This window comes from Callorhinus ursinus, unplaced genomic scaffold (assembly GCF_003265705.2).
Source record: "Callorhinus ursinus isolate GAN/ISIS: 27379988/994484 unplaced genomic scaffold, GSC_fseal_2.0 scaffold2, whole genome shotgun sequence".
Classification (NCBI taxonomy): Eukaryota; Metazoa; Chordata; class Mammalia; order Carnivora; family Otariidae; genus Callorhinus; species Callorhinus ursinus.
In genome coordinates, this window is record NW_027397064.1 from 31,051,912 (window position 1) to 31,067,849 (window position 15,938).

Consider the following 15,938-nt stretch of genomic DNA (forward strand, 5'->3'; position numbering starts at 1 on the left):
TCCTGGGTGTATTTTGTTCTGGTTGCTAAAGGGCACTACTTCCCAAAATTACAGGGAAAGTGAAAGTAAAACTGGTATATATATAAAGGTAATATTGAAAAGGGAAAAAGAGACTACACTAAAGCATATATCTATATTTTAAAAATATAGGTGTGAAAAAATATAAGCTAAAAAGTTACTATGAATTATAAGTTGATATATTGAAAATCTGGTTGAAATGAGAAAAAGGTAAAAAGAAAAAACAGAAGCATAAGAATAAAAAGAAAAAGGGAGCTGTATCTGAAAAATACACAAGCTGTTAGGCAATGCCTGGAGCTCAATATACTATTTTCCCCTGATGTTGGGGTTTTACAGTTTTACGGGGGTTTTACAGTTTTATGGGGGCCCTAGGGTTGGCTCCTCTTGTTCTTCCAGCCTGTCTTCTGGGGGAGGGGCCTGTCACACTGTTTCTCAGGAACGCTGCTTGGGTAGAGTTGCCCTGCCTCTTGTGGGGGGGGCGGGGAGGCTAGGCTCCGTGGAAACTGGTTTTTTAAGCTTTGGTCCTCTGGCAGCTTTCTGTGCCTCTTCTGAGGGTCAGAGCAAAAATGGCCACACCCAGATCTCTGTCCCAGAGCGGAGAAATCAGTCTGCTCTTCTCTGAACCCTCCGGAATACACAGTCTCCCTTTCTGTAGGTGCTGCTGAAAACTGCAGCCTCCTGTGAGGGGTGCGCGCCCAGAGCAACCTTCTCAGTGGTCGACCCAGGGGCCTGGGCTTGTCTCTGCCCTTTGTGCATCTAAAACCACAAGCGGTCCTGGGTCCACGCACGTGCATCCGCAGCGCCTGGATTCTGTCTGAGTGCTGCTCTAAAGCCCTTTCCCAGCCATTACCACTCTGTGAGTTTTTGTCCGCTCCGGTACAAGACACTTTTGCCTGCATATTCATGACTCTGCCCTTCCTACCTCACGAGAGGCAGCATTTTTCTGCTTGTAGAGATCCAGATATATATGCTTACATCTCAGGCTGATTTCGTGGGTGTTCAAAATGGTTTGGTAGGTATCCAGCTAAATTCAGGGGACCAGCTGAAACAGGGTCCCCTACTTCTCCGCCATCTTGTCCCCCTCAAAAGATTTTATTTTTAAGTAATCTCTACACCCCAATGGGGCTCGAACTCACAACCTCAAGATCAAGCGTAGCATGCTCTACCAACTAAACCAGCCCGGTGCCCCTAATGTTACAATTAAAAAAAAAAAAAAAAAAGAATGTTTATCAGCCACTCTGGGAAACAGTATGGAGGTTCCTCAAAAAATTAAAAATAGAACTACCCTATAATCCAGTAATCACACTACTGGGTATTTACCCAAATATACAAAAACACTAATTCAAAGGGATACACAAACCCTTATGTTTATAGCAGCATTATTTACAATAGCCAAATTATGGAAACAGCCCAAGTGACCACTGACTGACGAATGGATAAAGATGTGGTATAAGACACAACGGAATATTACTCAGCCATAAAAAAGAATGAAATCTTGCCATTTGCAACAACATGGATGAAGCTAGAGAGTATAATACTGAGTGAAGTCAGTCAGAGAAAGACAAATACCATGATTTCAATCATATATGGAATTTAAGAAACAAAACAAATGAGCAAAGGGAAAAAAGAGAGAGAAAGAGAGAAACCAAGAAACAGACTCTTGATAATAGAGAATATACTGATGGTTACCAGAGCAGCGAGCGGGGGGAGGTTGGGGGGGGGGACCATGGGCAGATGGGCTAAATAGGAGATGGGGATTAAGGAATGCACTTGTTTTTGGTTTTGTTTTTTTGTTTTGTTTTTACAATTTTTTAAAGTAGGCTCCATGCCCAATCCAGGGCCCAAACTAACAACTCTGAGATTAAGACCTGAGCTGAGATCAAGAGTCAGATGCCTAACCTTAGACTGAGTCATCCAGGTGCCCCAGGAGTGCACTTTTGATGAGCACCGGGTGATGTATGAAACTGTTGAATCCATATATTATACACCTGAAACTAATATAATATGTTAACTATACTGGAATTTAAAATAAAATATATAGAATTCTATAATAAAAATGGAAAGATTCATTTTTCAGTTAATTATTCACTTCACTTTTTTTTTTTTTTTAAGATTTTATTTATTTATTTGGCAGAGAGAGACACAGCGAGAGAGGGAACACAAGCAGGGGGAGTGGGAGAGGGAGAAGCAGGCTTCCTGAGGAGCAGGGAGCCCGACGCGGGGCTTGATCCCAGGACCCTGGGACCATGACCTGAGCCGAAGGCAGACGTTTAACCACTGAGCCACCCAGGCGCCCCTCACTTCACTTTTCATAAGAGTTGTCAATTCACACAGACTGATATAGACAGAAAGCAGTTCTTAAGTGAAATTGTTGATTTTTTATATTTTATTTCAATTTTACTGAAATAAAGTTGTCCATGGGAACACAACCTGAAATCATGATATGTGATTCAAAATACAGATTTTTCTTTATATATAGATTTTTATGAATACAGAATTTTATAATATAGAGCTTTACTTAAAAATAAAGCTCTATATTAATTAAAAGTAAAGCTCTATATTATAAAATTAAACATATGATAGAATTGTGGATAAATTGTAACAGTCTTAAATACATTAAATATAATACTATTTCTTATATATTAAAAAGTTATTAAATGGGGGCACCTGCATGTCTCAGTTGGTTAAGTATCTGCCTTTGGCTCAGGTCATGATCCCAGGGCCCTAGGACTGAGCCCCACATTGGTCTCCCTGCTAAGCAGGGAGCTTATTTCTCCCTCTCCCTCTGCCTGCTACTCCCCCTGCTTATGCTCTTTCTCTGTCAAATAAATAAATAAAATCTTAAAAAAAAAAGTTGTTAAATGGAATGGAAAAAAGTTCCCAGTTGAATTCCTACCTCATATACCTGAGAATCTGTTTCTGATTCTTCAGAATCATTATGGTTGACTCTTAGCGAATCATTAGATTGTTCCATGCTGGTATATTCAATTCCATTTTCTTCTATTATTTAATAGCTGAAAAAAAATTTAAGTATCTGCTTAAAGCACTTAACATTTTTATGGAATGTTTGTCTTAAATCTCACATTTCCCCTCTGTTACCCCATACAATTCAGGTTAAATCATTTCCATTCTACAGATTAAGAAAATAAACATTTTTTTTAAATGACTTGCCAAGGCACCAGAATACATTCAAAGCAAAACAGAGATTACCATTATGTAGTTCCCTCAACCTACCCTTAATTACACTCAATGCACTGATTGATTAAGATTGTTGTTATGGGACAGATACTTTTCACCCTTTCAAATACTTCTAAAATTCTTATTTTACAAATATTTAATGCAAATAAAGGTTCTTAATTTTATGAGTGGGGCATGCACTATTGTAGCAGTAGATACTTTTAGAAAAGATATTTTGGTATAGACAGAAATTATATACACATAGTGTATAGAAATTATATAGAAATTATATACACATAGATGATAATACACATCATACCACTAATACTGGGTTGACAAACTTTAAAAATGAAGAAATATGTATTCCAAAATGTTTGAGCCATTTAGGCCTAGTAAAGTGATTAGCTTTGGTGGTGATTTTGTCTTTACACACACACGCGCATGCACACACACATGCATGCACACTGCCCGCTGGGGATATTTGGCAATGTCTGGAAATATTTTTGGTTGTTGGAACTGAGAGGGAAGTCCTACTAGAATCTAATGGGGAGCAGGGGTACTGCTAAATATTTTGGAATGCTCACAGCAGCCCCCACAACAAAGATGTCAGTGGTGCTGAGGTTCAGAAATCCTGGCCTAATATATTACAGTGAATACTGGATTCTGCATTACCTGAAAGGAATGATGATTTAAGTCTCAAAATTGGAGTAAAGTCAAAACAAAACTGGTGAAGAATACCATTGAAAAATTTATAATATAAAATAAACTTCACAGAACCCACACATTTTATTTTTCATAAGACAGCATAATTGTTTTTTAAAAATCCTGAAAATTTTATCTTTAAATTAACATGCATTAAATTGAACTTCCTTTTTTTGTTTTTTGCTGTATAGTTCTATGGATTTTAACACATGTAACCACATCACAGGATATACAATAATAAAATCATCCTATGCCCTAAATTAAATTTATACCTTGTACTCAGTTGGTATATATATTTGAACACACTGGGGGTGCCTGGGTGGCTCAGTTGGTTAAGCAGCTGCCTTCGGCTCAGGTCATGATCCCTGGGTCCTGGGATCGAGCCCCGCATCGGGCTCCCTGCTCAGCGGAGAGCCTGCTTCTCCCTCTCCCTCTGCCTGCCTCTCTGTCTACATGTACTCTCTCTCTATCTCTCTGTCAAATAAATAAAATCTTAAAAAAAAAGAACACACTGAAAACTTATTTTTCTGTGATAGCATCCACACATACATTTGTAAAATTAACCATTTCAGAAAATCTACAAGGTCTGCCACTTCATATTTCCAAAATATTATAAATACTTCTACTCAAATATAAATTACAACAAGTTAAAATCAATCTTATTTTTAATATATAACTTTAAAATATCTTAAAATTGTTTAAGATTTTAAATTATCACTTGTATTCTAATTTAATTTACATATAAAACTTAGGAATAATATGTTTTATATATGGTTTAAAAAATAAAAAGGAAAGTTCCATTAATGGAAATATGGCAGATTAGATAATATAGAAGGCTCTCTTGCTAGAAAACAAAACAAAAAAAACCCAGAAAGTTTATCTAAAAATATTTTGTGACTGGGAGCTGCTACAGGAAGTAACAAAAATCAAAGGCCATTCCCTGCCCTCCATATCCCCTCCCTACCACAAAAGAAAAGCAAAAGCTGTGAGCCAAAATTCAAGTGATAAACACAAGCAAAGAGGAAAATTTCTGCAAGAGCAGTACTAATACACAAATTTTATGGTTGGGAAACCACGGCTTGGATAAGCAGCTCTCAGGTGAGGCGAACTTAAAGTTCCCAAGACTAGGAACCTGAAAGATCCTGAGACAATAGTTTAGTAAGAAAAAATGGAGCTATTATTTGGAGGAACACAAACCCAGTTAAGGCATTAGTTATCTTACGTTTAAGATTAAATATAAGCTTATAATCAGAGTGTCAAAAACACAAGGAAATAAACCATCAAAAGAAAGAGCCAGTAAATTTAGACACCTCCTATAGACTTCAAATATTGGAACCATCTAACAGTGAATATAAAATAATCATTTAAAACTCAAAGAAATAAACATGAATGAATCACAAGAATAAGCAAGCAACAAGACTGAAAAGTTTAATCTGAAAGAAAACAAAACAGAACTTTCAGAAATAAAAATTGTAAGTCAATGGATACATTAAATAGAATAAATGCAGAAGAAAGAACTACTAAATTAGAAGTCAGATTTTAAAAAATCACTCAGAATGCACCATATGAAAAACAGAAGATAAAAAAATATGAAGAGACTTAAAACTAGGAAAAATAAAGTACAACATACTTATAATTGGAATCTCAGAAGAAAAGAGAAAATGGATGAGAGACAGTATTGAGGAGATAATGGCTAACAATTTTTCAAAACTGAATCCACAGATAAAGTACAAAATGTACCAAAATAAATCAAAAGAAATCCATACCCAGTGTAGTAGAAGTACAAAATTCTAAAGAGAAAGCAAAATCTAAAAATGTAGCCAGAGAGATAAGATCACCCATGGGGTACTGACATTAGATACACAGCAGTCTACTCAATAGCAACAATGGCAGAAGTCATGGGAATAAAAAAAAGTAATTATCAGTATATGATTATATATGCTCAAGACCATTTTTTTCACAAAACAGGGTGAGAGAAAGATACTTTAAGATTTTATTTTATTTTATTTTTTTTTTTTAAGATTTTATTTTATTATTTATTTGAGAGAGAGAGAATGAGAGATAGAGAGCACAAGAGGGAAGAGGGTCAAGCAGACTCCCCGCAGAGCAGGGAGCCTGATGTGGGACTCGATCCCGGGACTCCAGGATCATGACCTGAGCTGAAGGCAGTTGCTTAACCAACTGAGCCACCCAGGCGCCCGATACTTTAAGATTTTAAAAAACTCGGAGTTTAGGGGTGCCTGGGTGGCTCAGTCGTTAAGCGTCTACCTTCGGGTCAGGTCATGATCCCAGGGCCCTGGGATCGAGCCCTGCATCAGGCTACCTGTTCAGCGGGAAGCCTGCTTCTCCCTCTCCCACTCCCCCTGCTTGTGTTTCCTCTCTCGCTGTGTCTCTCTCTGTCAAATAAATAAATAAAATCTTTTAAAAAAAGTAAAAAAAAAAAAATAAAAATAAAAAACTCAGAGTTTACAATGAACAGATCCTACATGAAAGAAATTTCTAAAGAATACATAAAATAAAAATGATACCAGAAGGAAGTCCTGAGATGCTAGCAAAATGGTAAGCTAGTAAGTTAATAACTCTATGAAAAATCTAAATGAACACTGTATAAATAACAATAATGCTATTATAATTTTGTGTATGTGTGTTTTAAGAATAGAAATAAAATACTGAAGTACTAAATAAAATACACATAACTCAGGAGGGGGTGATGACAGATAAACACAGTATAACAAAACTTATGGAATGCAGGGAAAGCAGTGCTCAGAGGGAAATATAGAGCAAAAATGCCCATATTAAAAAAAAAATCTCAAAACAATAACCTGACTTTATTCCTCAAAAACAAATTTAAGAGCCAACTAAACTGAAATCTAGTGGAAGGAAGAAAATAATACAGATTAGAGAAGAGATAAGCAAAATCAGGAATAGAAAAACAAAAGAATTAATGAATCTAAAAGTTGGTTCTTCAAAAAGATTGACAAAATTGACAAACCTTTATCTAGACTGACAATAAAAAAAGAAGAAAAACACAACTAAAATCAGAAATCAAAGTGGGACATGACTATAAAATATTACAGAAACTAAAAGGATTATGAGAAAATACTAAGAACAAAGGTACAACTATCTCTATTTGCATATGGTCTTATACATAGAAAATCCTGAAGAATTCCCAAAAACACCATGAGAGTTAATAAATTCAACAAAGTTACAGGATATAAGATCAATATGCAAAATTCCATTGTATTTCTATATACTAGCAATGAACAAACCAAAAATGAAATTAAGAAAATGATTCATTTACAATTTTATCAATAGGAATAAAATACTGATGAATAAATTTAAGCAAAGAAGTATAAGACTTGTACATTAAAACTACAAAATATTGCTGAATAAAATTAAAGATCTAAATAAATGGACAGACATACTGTGCTCCTGGAATTGGAAGAAATGGATATGGTAATACTACCCAAAGCAATGTATAGATTCAATGCAATCCTTATCAAAATCCCAATGCCTTTTTTTTAGTCATGGAAAAGCCAAATTCACATCGCATTACAAGGAACCTGAATAGCCAAAACAATCTTGAAAAAGAACAAAGTTGGAGGACTCATTCTTTGCAATTTCAAAATTTACTACAAAGCTACAATACTCAAAAGCTCTATTACAAAGCTGTAATCATCAAGACAGTATGGTACTGGCACAAAAACAGACACATAGATCAATGGAACAGAATCGAGAGCCCAGAAATGGACCCTCAACTCTATGGTCAACTAATCTTCGACAAAGCAGGAAAGAATGTCCAATGGAAAAGAGACAGTCTCTTCAACAAATGGTGTTGGGAAAATTGGACAGCCACATGCAAAAGAATGAAACTGGATCATTTCCTTACACCACACACAAAAAATAGACTCAAAATGAATGAAAGACCAAAATTTGAGACAGGAGTCCATCAAAATCCTAGAGGAGAACATAGGCAGCAACCTCTTCAACCTAAGCCACAGCAACTTCTTCCTAGAAACATCGCCAAAGGCAAGGGAAGCAAGGGCAAAAATGAACTATTGGGACTTGATCAAGATAAAAAGCTTTTGCACAGCAAAGGAAACAGTCAACAAAACCAAAAGACAACAGACAGAATGGGAGAAGATATCTGCAAATGACATATCAGATAAAGGGCTAGTATCCAAAATCGATAAAGAACTTATCAAACTCAACACCCAAAGAACAACTACTCCAATCAAGAAATGGGCAGAAGACATGAACAGACATTTTTCCAAAGAAGACATCCAAATGGCCAATAGACACATGAAAAAGTGCTCAACATTGCTCGGCATCAGGGAAATCCAAATCAAAACCTCAATGAGATACCACCTCACACCAGTCAGAATGTCTAAAATGAACAAGTCAGGAAACGACAGATGTTGGCAAGGATGTGGAGAAAGGGGAACCCTCCTACACTGTTGGTAGGAATGCAAGCTGGTGCAGCCACTCTGGAAAACAGTATGGAGGTTCCTCAAAAAGTTGAAAATAGAGCTACCCTACAACCCAGCAATTGCACTGCTGGATATTTATCCCAAAGATACAAATATAGTGATCCAAAGGGGTACGTGCACCTGATGTTTATAGCAGCAATGTCCACAATAGCCAAACTATGGAAAGAGCCCAGATGTCCATCAAGAGATGAATAGATAAAGAAGTTGTGGTTTATACATATACAATGGAATAGTATGCAGTCATCAAAAAAAAAAAAGAAATCTTGCCATTTGCAACAACGTGGATGGAACTAGAGGGTATTATGCTAAGCGAAATAAGTCAATCAGATAAAGACATGTATCATATGATCTCACTGATATGAGGAATTCTTAATCTCAGGAAACAAATTGAGGGTTGCTAGAGCGGTGGGGGGTGGGAGGGATGGGGTGGTTGGGTGATAGACATTGGGGAGGGTATGTGCTATGGTGAGCACTGTGAATTGTGTAAGACTGATGAATCACAGACCTGTACCTCTGAAACAAATAATACATTATATGTTAAAAAAAAAAGTAGGAAGGGAAAAATGAAAGGGGGGGAAATCAGAGGGGAGATGAACCATGAGAGACTATGGACTCTAAAAAACAAACTGAGGGTTCTAGAGGGATGAGGGGTGGGGGGTACGGGTTAGCCTGGTGACGGGTATTAAAGAAGGCATGAATCATGGAACACTATAACTCATGATGTAATGTATGGTGATTAACATAACACAATAATAAAAAATAAATAAATAGATGAAAACACACACACACACAAAAAGAAGGCACGTATTGAATGGAGCACTGGGTGTTATACGCAAACAATGAATCATGGAACACTACATCAAAAACTAATGATGTAATATATGGTGATTAACATAACACAATAAAATAAAATTAAAACAAACAAAAAAGATTTATTTATTTGAGAGAGAGACAGTGAGTAGGGGGAGGGGCAGAGGGAGAGAGAGAATCTCAAGCGAGATTAGGCACCCATTCTCAACCACTTTTTGATAAAGGTGCCAAGGCAATTAAGAGAAAAGGGACAGTCTTTTCAACAAATGGAGCTGAAACAATAGCTATATGCAAAACAGTAAATGACCCTTACCTCAAACAATAAAAAAAAATTAACTTGAAACAGATCATGGCCTGTAAAACTATAAAACTTCTAGAAGAAATCATAGGAGAAAATCTGTGACTGTGGGTTTGGCAAAAAATATCTTAAACATGACACAAAAAGCATGAAAATACAAATCGATAAAACGGACATCATCAAAATTAAAAACTTTTATTCATTACAGTTTGGGAGAAAATATTTGCCAAACATATTCCTGATAAAGGAATTTGTATCCCAGCTCCGTAAAGAACTGTTTCAACTCACTTATAAGACAATAACCAAACAAAAAGTGGACAAAATATTTGAACAAACACTTTACTAAAGATATGCAGCCAACTAGAGAAAGGCAAATACCACATGATCTCTCTTACATGTGGAACTGAGATACAAACTTCCAGTTATAAAATAAGTCATGTGGTGCCTGGGTGGCTCACTCAGTTAAGTGTCCAACTCTTGGTTTCAGTTCAGGTCATGGTCTCAGGGTCGTGAGACTGAGCCCCATGTCAGGTTCTGTGCTCAGTGCAGAGTCTATTTCAGATTCTCTCTTTCCCTCTTCCCCTATCCCTCTCCTCTCTCTCTCTCTAAAATAATAAATAAATCTTTTAAAAAAAAGATTCTCTCTCTGCCCCTCCTCCCTGCTTGCTTGCTCTCTCTCAAAAAAAATAAGTCACAAAGATAAAAAGTACAGCATAGAATATAGTCAATAGTATTGTAATAACTTTTTATGATGACAGATGGTACCTACACTTACCACAGTAAGCATTTCATAACGTTTATAATTGTCAAATCACTATGTTGTACACCTGAAACTGCTATTATATGTGAACTTCAATTTTAGAAAAAGGCTATTAAGCCACAAAAGACAAGGAAAACCTTAAGTGCATACTAATAAGTAAAAGAAGTTACTCTGAAAAGGCTACATACTATATAATTTCAAATATACGACATTCTTGAAAAGGCAAAACTATAGACTCAGTAACAAGATCAATAGTTGCCACAGGTTGAGAGATTTTTATTGTGATGAAACAATTCTTTCTGATACCGTAATGGTGGATCCATGACATTTTGACATGGGTTTTGTCAAAATCCATAAAATTATACAACACAAATAGTAATGCAAACTATAGACTTTTGTTCACAATAATCTATCAATATTGGTTCATTAACTTTAAGAAATATGCCACACCTGGCTGGCTCAGTCTGTGGAGCATGCAGCTCTTGATCTTAGGATTGTGAGTTCTAGTCCTGTGCTGGGCATAGAGCTTACTAAATAAATAAATATTAAAAAAAAAAAGAAACGTACCACACGAATGCAAAATGTTAATAAAGGGAAAACCGTGTGCTAGCAGATAGAGGAGAAATGTATGTGTGGGGGGGAATATGGAAATCTTTGTATTCCGTTTGATTTTTTTTTTTTTTTAAAGATTTATTTTAGAGAGAGAGCATGCACAGTGGGAGGGGCAGGGAGAGGGAGAGAGAATCTCAAGCCAACTCCGTGCTGAGTGTGGAGCTGGAGGCAGAGCTTGATTCTACCACCCTGAGACCTCGCCCCAAGCTGAAACCAAGTCGGAAGCTCAGCTGACTGCACCACCTAGGTGCCCCTGCTCGATTTTTCTGTAAATCTATTGATTTTTCTGTAAATCATCCAATGTCCAGAGTAGAAAAATAAAAGAACACTATTCAAAAAGAAAAGTCTTACAAAGTTAGATTCAACCGTAAATAAGGTACTACTGAGGGATGTATTAAAACTGAAATAATCGCTGTCAAGAATACAATTCAGGGCGCCTGGGTGGCTAAGATGGTTAAGCCTCTGCCTTTGGCTCAGGTCATGATCCCAGGGTCCTGGGATGGAGTCCCGCATCGGGCTCCCTGCTCCTTGGGAGCCTGCTTCTCCCTCTGCTTCTCTCTCTCTCCCTCTCTCTCTCCGTCTCTCATGAATAAAAATCTTAAAAAAAAAAAAAAGAATACAATTCAATTTTTTAAAGTAAATTAATTATATTGAAATGTTCACTGTCTAAACATGATGACGTCAAGATTAAGAAATATTATTGAGGGACACCTGGGTAGGGCAGTTGTTTAAGCCTCCGATTCTTGGTTTTGGCTCAGGTTGTATTCTCAGCATTGTGAGATCAAGTCCCTCGTCCAGCTCCATGCTCAGTGTGAGGTCTGCTTAGGACTCTCTCTCCCTCTGCTCCTCCCTGCCCCCCCCACTCTCCCTCTCTCTCTCTAAAATGAATAAATAAATCTCTAAAAAATATATATATTTTTGAGAGCTCTTTGAGTTTTAAATATAAACACTATTAAAACAAAATAGATGAAGATTATGAACTTGTCTTAGCTATATAATGTTTATTGAATGTTTATTATACTTAATACTAGCTAGAATTATGAATAATCACTCTATATTCTGTGATGTAAAACGTATTACCATTTTACAGAAAAGGAAACTGAGGCTCACTGCTCAAGGTTATAAGGTTATCAATTATTGAGTACTACGGTAAAGCACTATGCCAAAAGGTTTTGGTTTTTTTTAAGATTTATTTGTTTATTTGAGAGAGAAAGAGAGTGTGAGTGAGGGTTAGGGCAGAGGGAGAGAAGCAGACTCCCCAGTGAACATGGAGCACAGCACAGGGCTGGATCTCACACCCCTGAGATCATGATGAAAGCTGAAATCAGGAGTCAGAGGTTTAACCAACTGAGCCACCCCGGTGCCCCTAAAAGTGTTTTACATATGTCATTTTATATAATCCTTTCAACAACCCTGTGATTCAGTTACTTGCTCCAATTTACATGTAAGGAAATAAGACTCAGGCAATTAAGTAACTTTCTCAGGATTACAAATATACTAAGTGGCTAAGCAAGGTACATGTACTGATCCCAAAGCCTACTCTTTATTATTACAATAGGAATTCTTTCAAAGTAACAGAAAAAAACTCCCTCCTTCCTTCATTAGTCATGGCTTTAATTTTTTTTTTGATACGTTAACAAATTACAGATGCTAAAAGAAAATTTTTTGTTCATTTTTGTTCTCCACTTCTCCTGATTCAAATTCAGAGGCAGTCCCTAAAGCACCAAAGCCCTCCTGCAAACAATCTAAACATCTCTGATCTCTTGAAAAAGCTAGAGTTCTAATCTTGCAGGCACTGTAGTCATTGAGAAAACATTCTGCAAATAGATTCAAAAGCAGAGCTTGAGAAGAAGTGAAAAGTGCAAACAGCTTAGGGGAAAAAAATTCTAAAACCTTACTCCCAGTTTCCTAAGAGCTGCCTTGATCCCATTACAAATTATCCCTACTGGCCTAAATCTTTTTCATTTTATTTACTTTCTCTTACCCTCGCTGAAATTTTCGTTGGAGATAATAAGCATTTTCTCTTAAAAAAGAAAAAACTCTGGACAGAGTATCGGTCATTAACAAATTTGTGGTAAATTTATATCCCTTTCTTCATTTAAGAAGAGTTCAGAATAGTTACCCCGGGAAGTCTAATTTGGACGTGAGAAAGCAAGCACACTTGAAGCTCAGAACACTTAAAAGGGCTTCAGCAGAGGCCTGAGCTATGCTGCAATGAAGAGGAAAGGATGGATGCCAGGGAACTGTACCAGCAAAGGTGGTGGGGATGCTGTTTACAGAAAAACACCCACTTCAGGACTTGGTTCAGACTAGGATTTTACCACTCAAAGATAATTTCTTTTTCTGCTGTCTTTTTTTTTTTTTTTAAAGATTTTATTTATTTTTTGACAGAGACACAGCGAGAGAGGGAACACAAGCGGGGGAGTGGGAGAGGGAGAAGCAGGCTTCCCGCGGAGCAGGGAGCCCGATGTGGGGCTCAATCCCAGGACCCTGGGATGATGACCTGAGCCGAAGGCAGACGCTTAACGACTGAGCCACCCAGGCGCCCCTCTTTTTCTGCTGTCTTTTGGGAACTCAAAACTCAAAATTTTCTTTTCAGTATGTACGACAGGTTAAAGAAGTTTTTTATGGTTACACTGGGAAAACACTACTTAAAGTAGTTTCTATATGGAAAAATGGATTTTGATATCTATTGACTAACCAATTGTTGAATTGGAAGTTGAAAGTACATTCCTGTTATAGACATCCTTTAAAAAAAAAAACTGAAGTGAAAAGAAAAGTATTACTCCTTCCTCCCTTAATTCCCCCATCAATTTGCATTACGCTTTTCAATCCTGACAAATGCAGGGTGACTTAAAATATCCAATTTTCCCCTCTAACCTCAATGTCAGTACATGTTAGAAATTATCTTTTTTTTTAAAGATTTTATTTTTATTTTTTTTAAGTTTTTTTTTTTTTTAGATTTTTTATTTATTTATTTGAGAGAGAGAGAATGAGAGATAGAGAGCACGAGAGGGAAGAGGGTCAGAGGGAGAAGCAGACTCCCCGCTGAGCAGGGAGCCCGATGTGGGACTCGATCCCGGGACTCCAGGATCGTGACCTGAGCCAAAGGCAGTCGCTTAACTGACTGAGCCACCCAGGTGCCCTAAAGATTTTATTTTTTTGTCAAAGAGAGAGACTGAGAGAGAGAGAGAGAGAAAGCGCAAGCAGGGGGAGTGGCAGGCAGAGGGAGAAGCAGGCTCCCCGCTGAGCAAGGAGCCCGATGCAGGGCTCAATCCCAGGACCCTGGGATCATGACCTGAGCCGAAGGCAGACGCTTAACGACTGAGCCACCCAGGCGCCCCCTAACTTTCAATTAACTATGTCAAAGTGAAATTTTTAAGAACGAAGATATTAAATAGCTAGGTATTTTCTTCTAACTGGTAAACATAAACAGAACAAAGTACCTATATACAAAGTGAAATCTGATTTTTCATTAATATATAATAGTAATAAACTTTTATAGATCTGTTACTTTCAATTAGTTAAAAATAAAAGTATTACCTTCAGGTAGTAGCTCAAATTTAAATTCAGGCCTCAAGCATTTTATCATTCCCAGAAATGCCCTCTCTTGTCCACTTAAGTTCTTCCTTTGGGGGGCACTAAATCATGATAGTTGTGTGAGAGCTATAGTTATGTCTTCACAGCAGCATTTTTTCTGTAATGAGAAGGTATTCAAAGTATATGTTCTTTTCCTACACATAAAGAAAACTACTAGATTTTGTTATCCAGGTTTTATTATAAAATAGCCATTACCATCCCGGTACAGTAGAACCATCAACTAACTCAGCTGAAGAAAACTAAAGATTAGGTCTTTATAGATAACTGCATGTGTCCAGGAGTAGGTGACTTAATCTGTGTCAGTTTCCTTATCTAAAATTAGGTGTTTGGACTATGGTTTTGTTGCAACTCACATTCCTTAACTACTACTGAAACAAAGACCTCCCCAGTAAATTGCATCTCTCATGAAATATTTACTAACAGGGCATTTTTTTTGGAACCACAGAAGCTTGAGAACAAAGACTGCACTCCCTAAACCTGTACACCCTGTAAAAAATCCTGGAACTGGTTTGACAAGGTTAGTTTTTAAGCAAATCGTATTGGGATTACATAAAGAAAACAGAAAGAAGTATTACACGTATAGACAGCTAATGACTGAAGTTCACAACACACACTAAAGCATTACATTTTGCTGTCAAATTGCTTTCTAGAATATTTCACATTACTTAAAAAAGTGGATTTTACCTTATATCAAAAGCAAATATTAGGAAGAAACTATTAAAATAGAAGTTTCATATTTTAAAGGGAAAAAGGGCTTTTTATTGTTTATACATATTTAATGCATGGCAGAAAGGAAAAGACTGACTATTCAGGCTGTATTCACTCATATCTCTGTGGACCATATTTGGGCTACTGCTGTTTTGCTTTTGTTCAACAGCAAATTTTATTTGTTCAAAACTTTACAGGTAATTCTCTCTTAACATCTGATTATTCTGTTGAGTTTCCTCTAGACTTTTGTGTGATAAAATGTATCTGTTAAAACCAATTACCTGAAAATAAATCCCCAAACAGGGTAACTGAATGATGAAGCCACTTTTAGTTTAGTCTTAGAGATTCTCCTAATTCTACGTCCTTTGTGAGTGTCCTAAGATTCAAAGGATCTTGAAATATATTAAATATCAGGGCTAGATCTTTTAACTTATTAACATTAAGAAAATGTTGCTCAAAAGTACTTTAGAAAATAAAATTTCTCTCATCTTTTAGGGTAGGTAAATGACACAATATTCTTTTTATGATGTATACAAAATTACTATCAATCAGTGGTGTCAAAAATTAAATCAAGACTCCTAGTTCACAAGTATTTGATAGAATTTATTTTGGGGGGTGCCTGGGTGGCTCAGTCGTTAAGCGTTGGCCTTCAGCTCAGGTCATGGTCCTGGGGTCCTGGGTCATGGTCCTCGGGTCCTGGGATCGAGCCCTGCATCAGGCTCCCTGCTCAGTGGGAGGCCTGCTTCTCCCTCTCCCACTCCCC

At 36.9% G+C, this 15,938-nt stretch overlaps 1 protein-coding gene across 2 annotated transcripts in view; it reads right to left on the bottom strand.

The window, feature by feature from the left end:
• CARF (calcium responsive transcription factor) overlaps positions 1 to 15,938 on the bottom strand; it is a 90,698-nt gene that overhangs the window by 72,008 nt on the left and 2,752 nt on the right. Inside the window, exons 2-3 of one of the 2 annotated variants that reach the window (XM_025893039.2) lie at positions 14,411 to 14,564; positions 2,915 to 3,032 (exon numbers count right to left, since the gene is read on the bottom strand). In XM_025893039.2, coding sequence (XP_025748824.1) covers positions 2,915 to 2,992 — 78 coding nt within the window. In that variant the 5' untranslated portion in view covers positions 2,993 to 3,032; positions 14,411 to 14,564. The remainder of the gene's footprint in view (positions 1 to 2,914; positions 3,033 to 14,410; positions 14,565 to 15,938) is intronic. The other variant, XR_012374573.1, reaches the window with a different exon arrangement.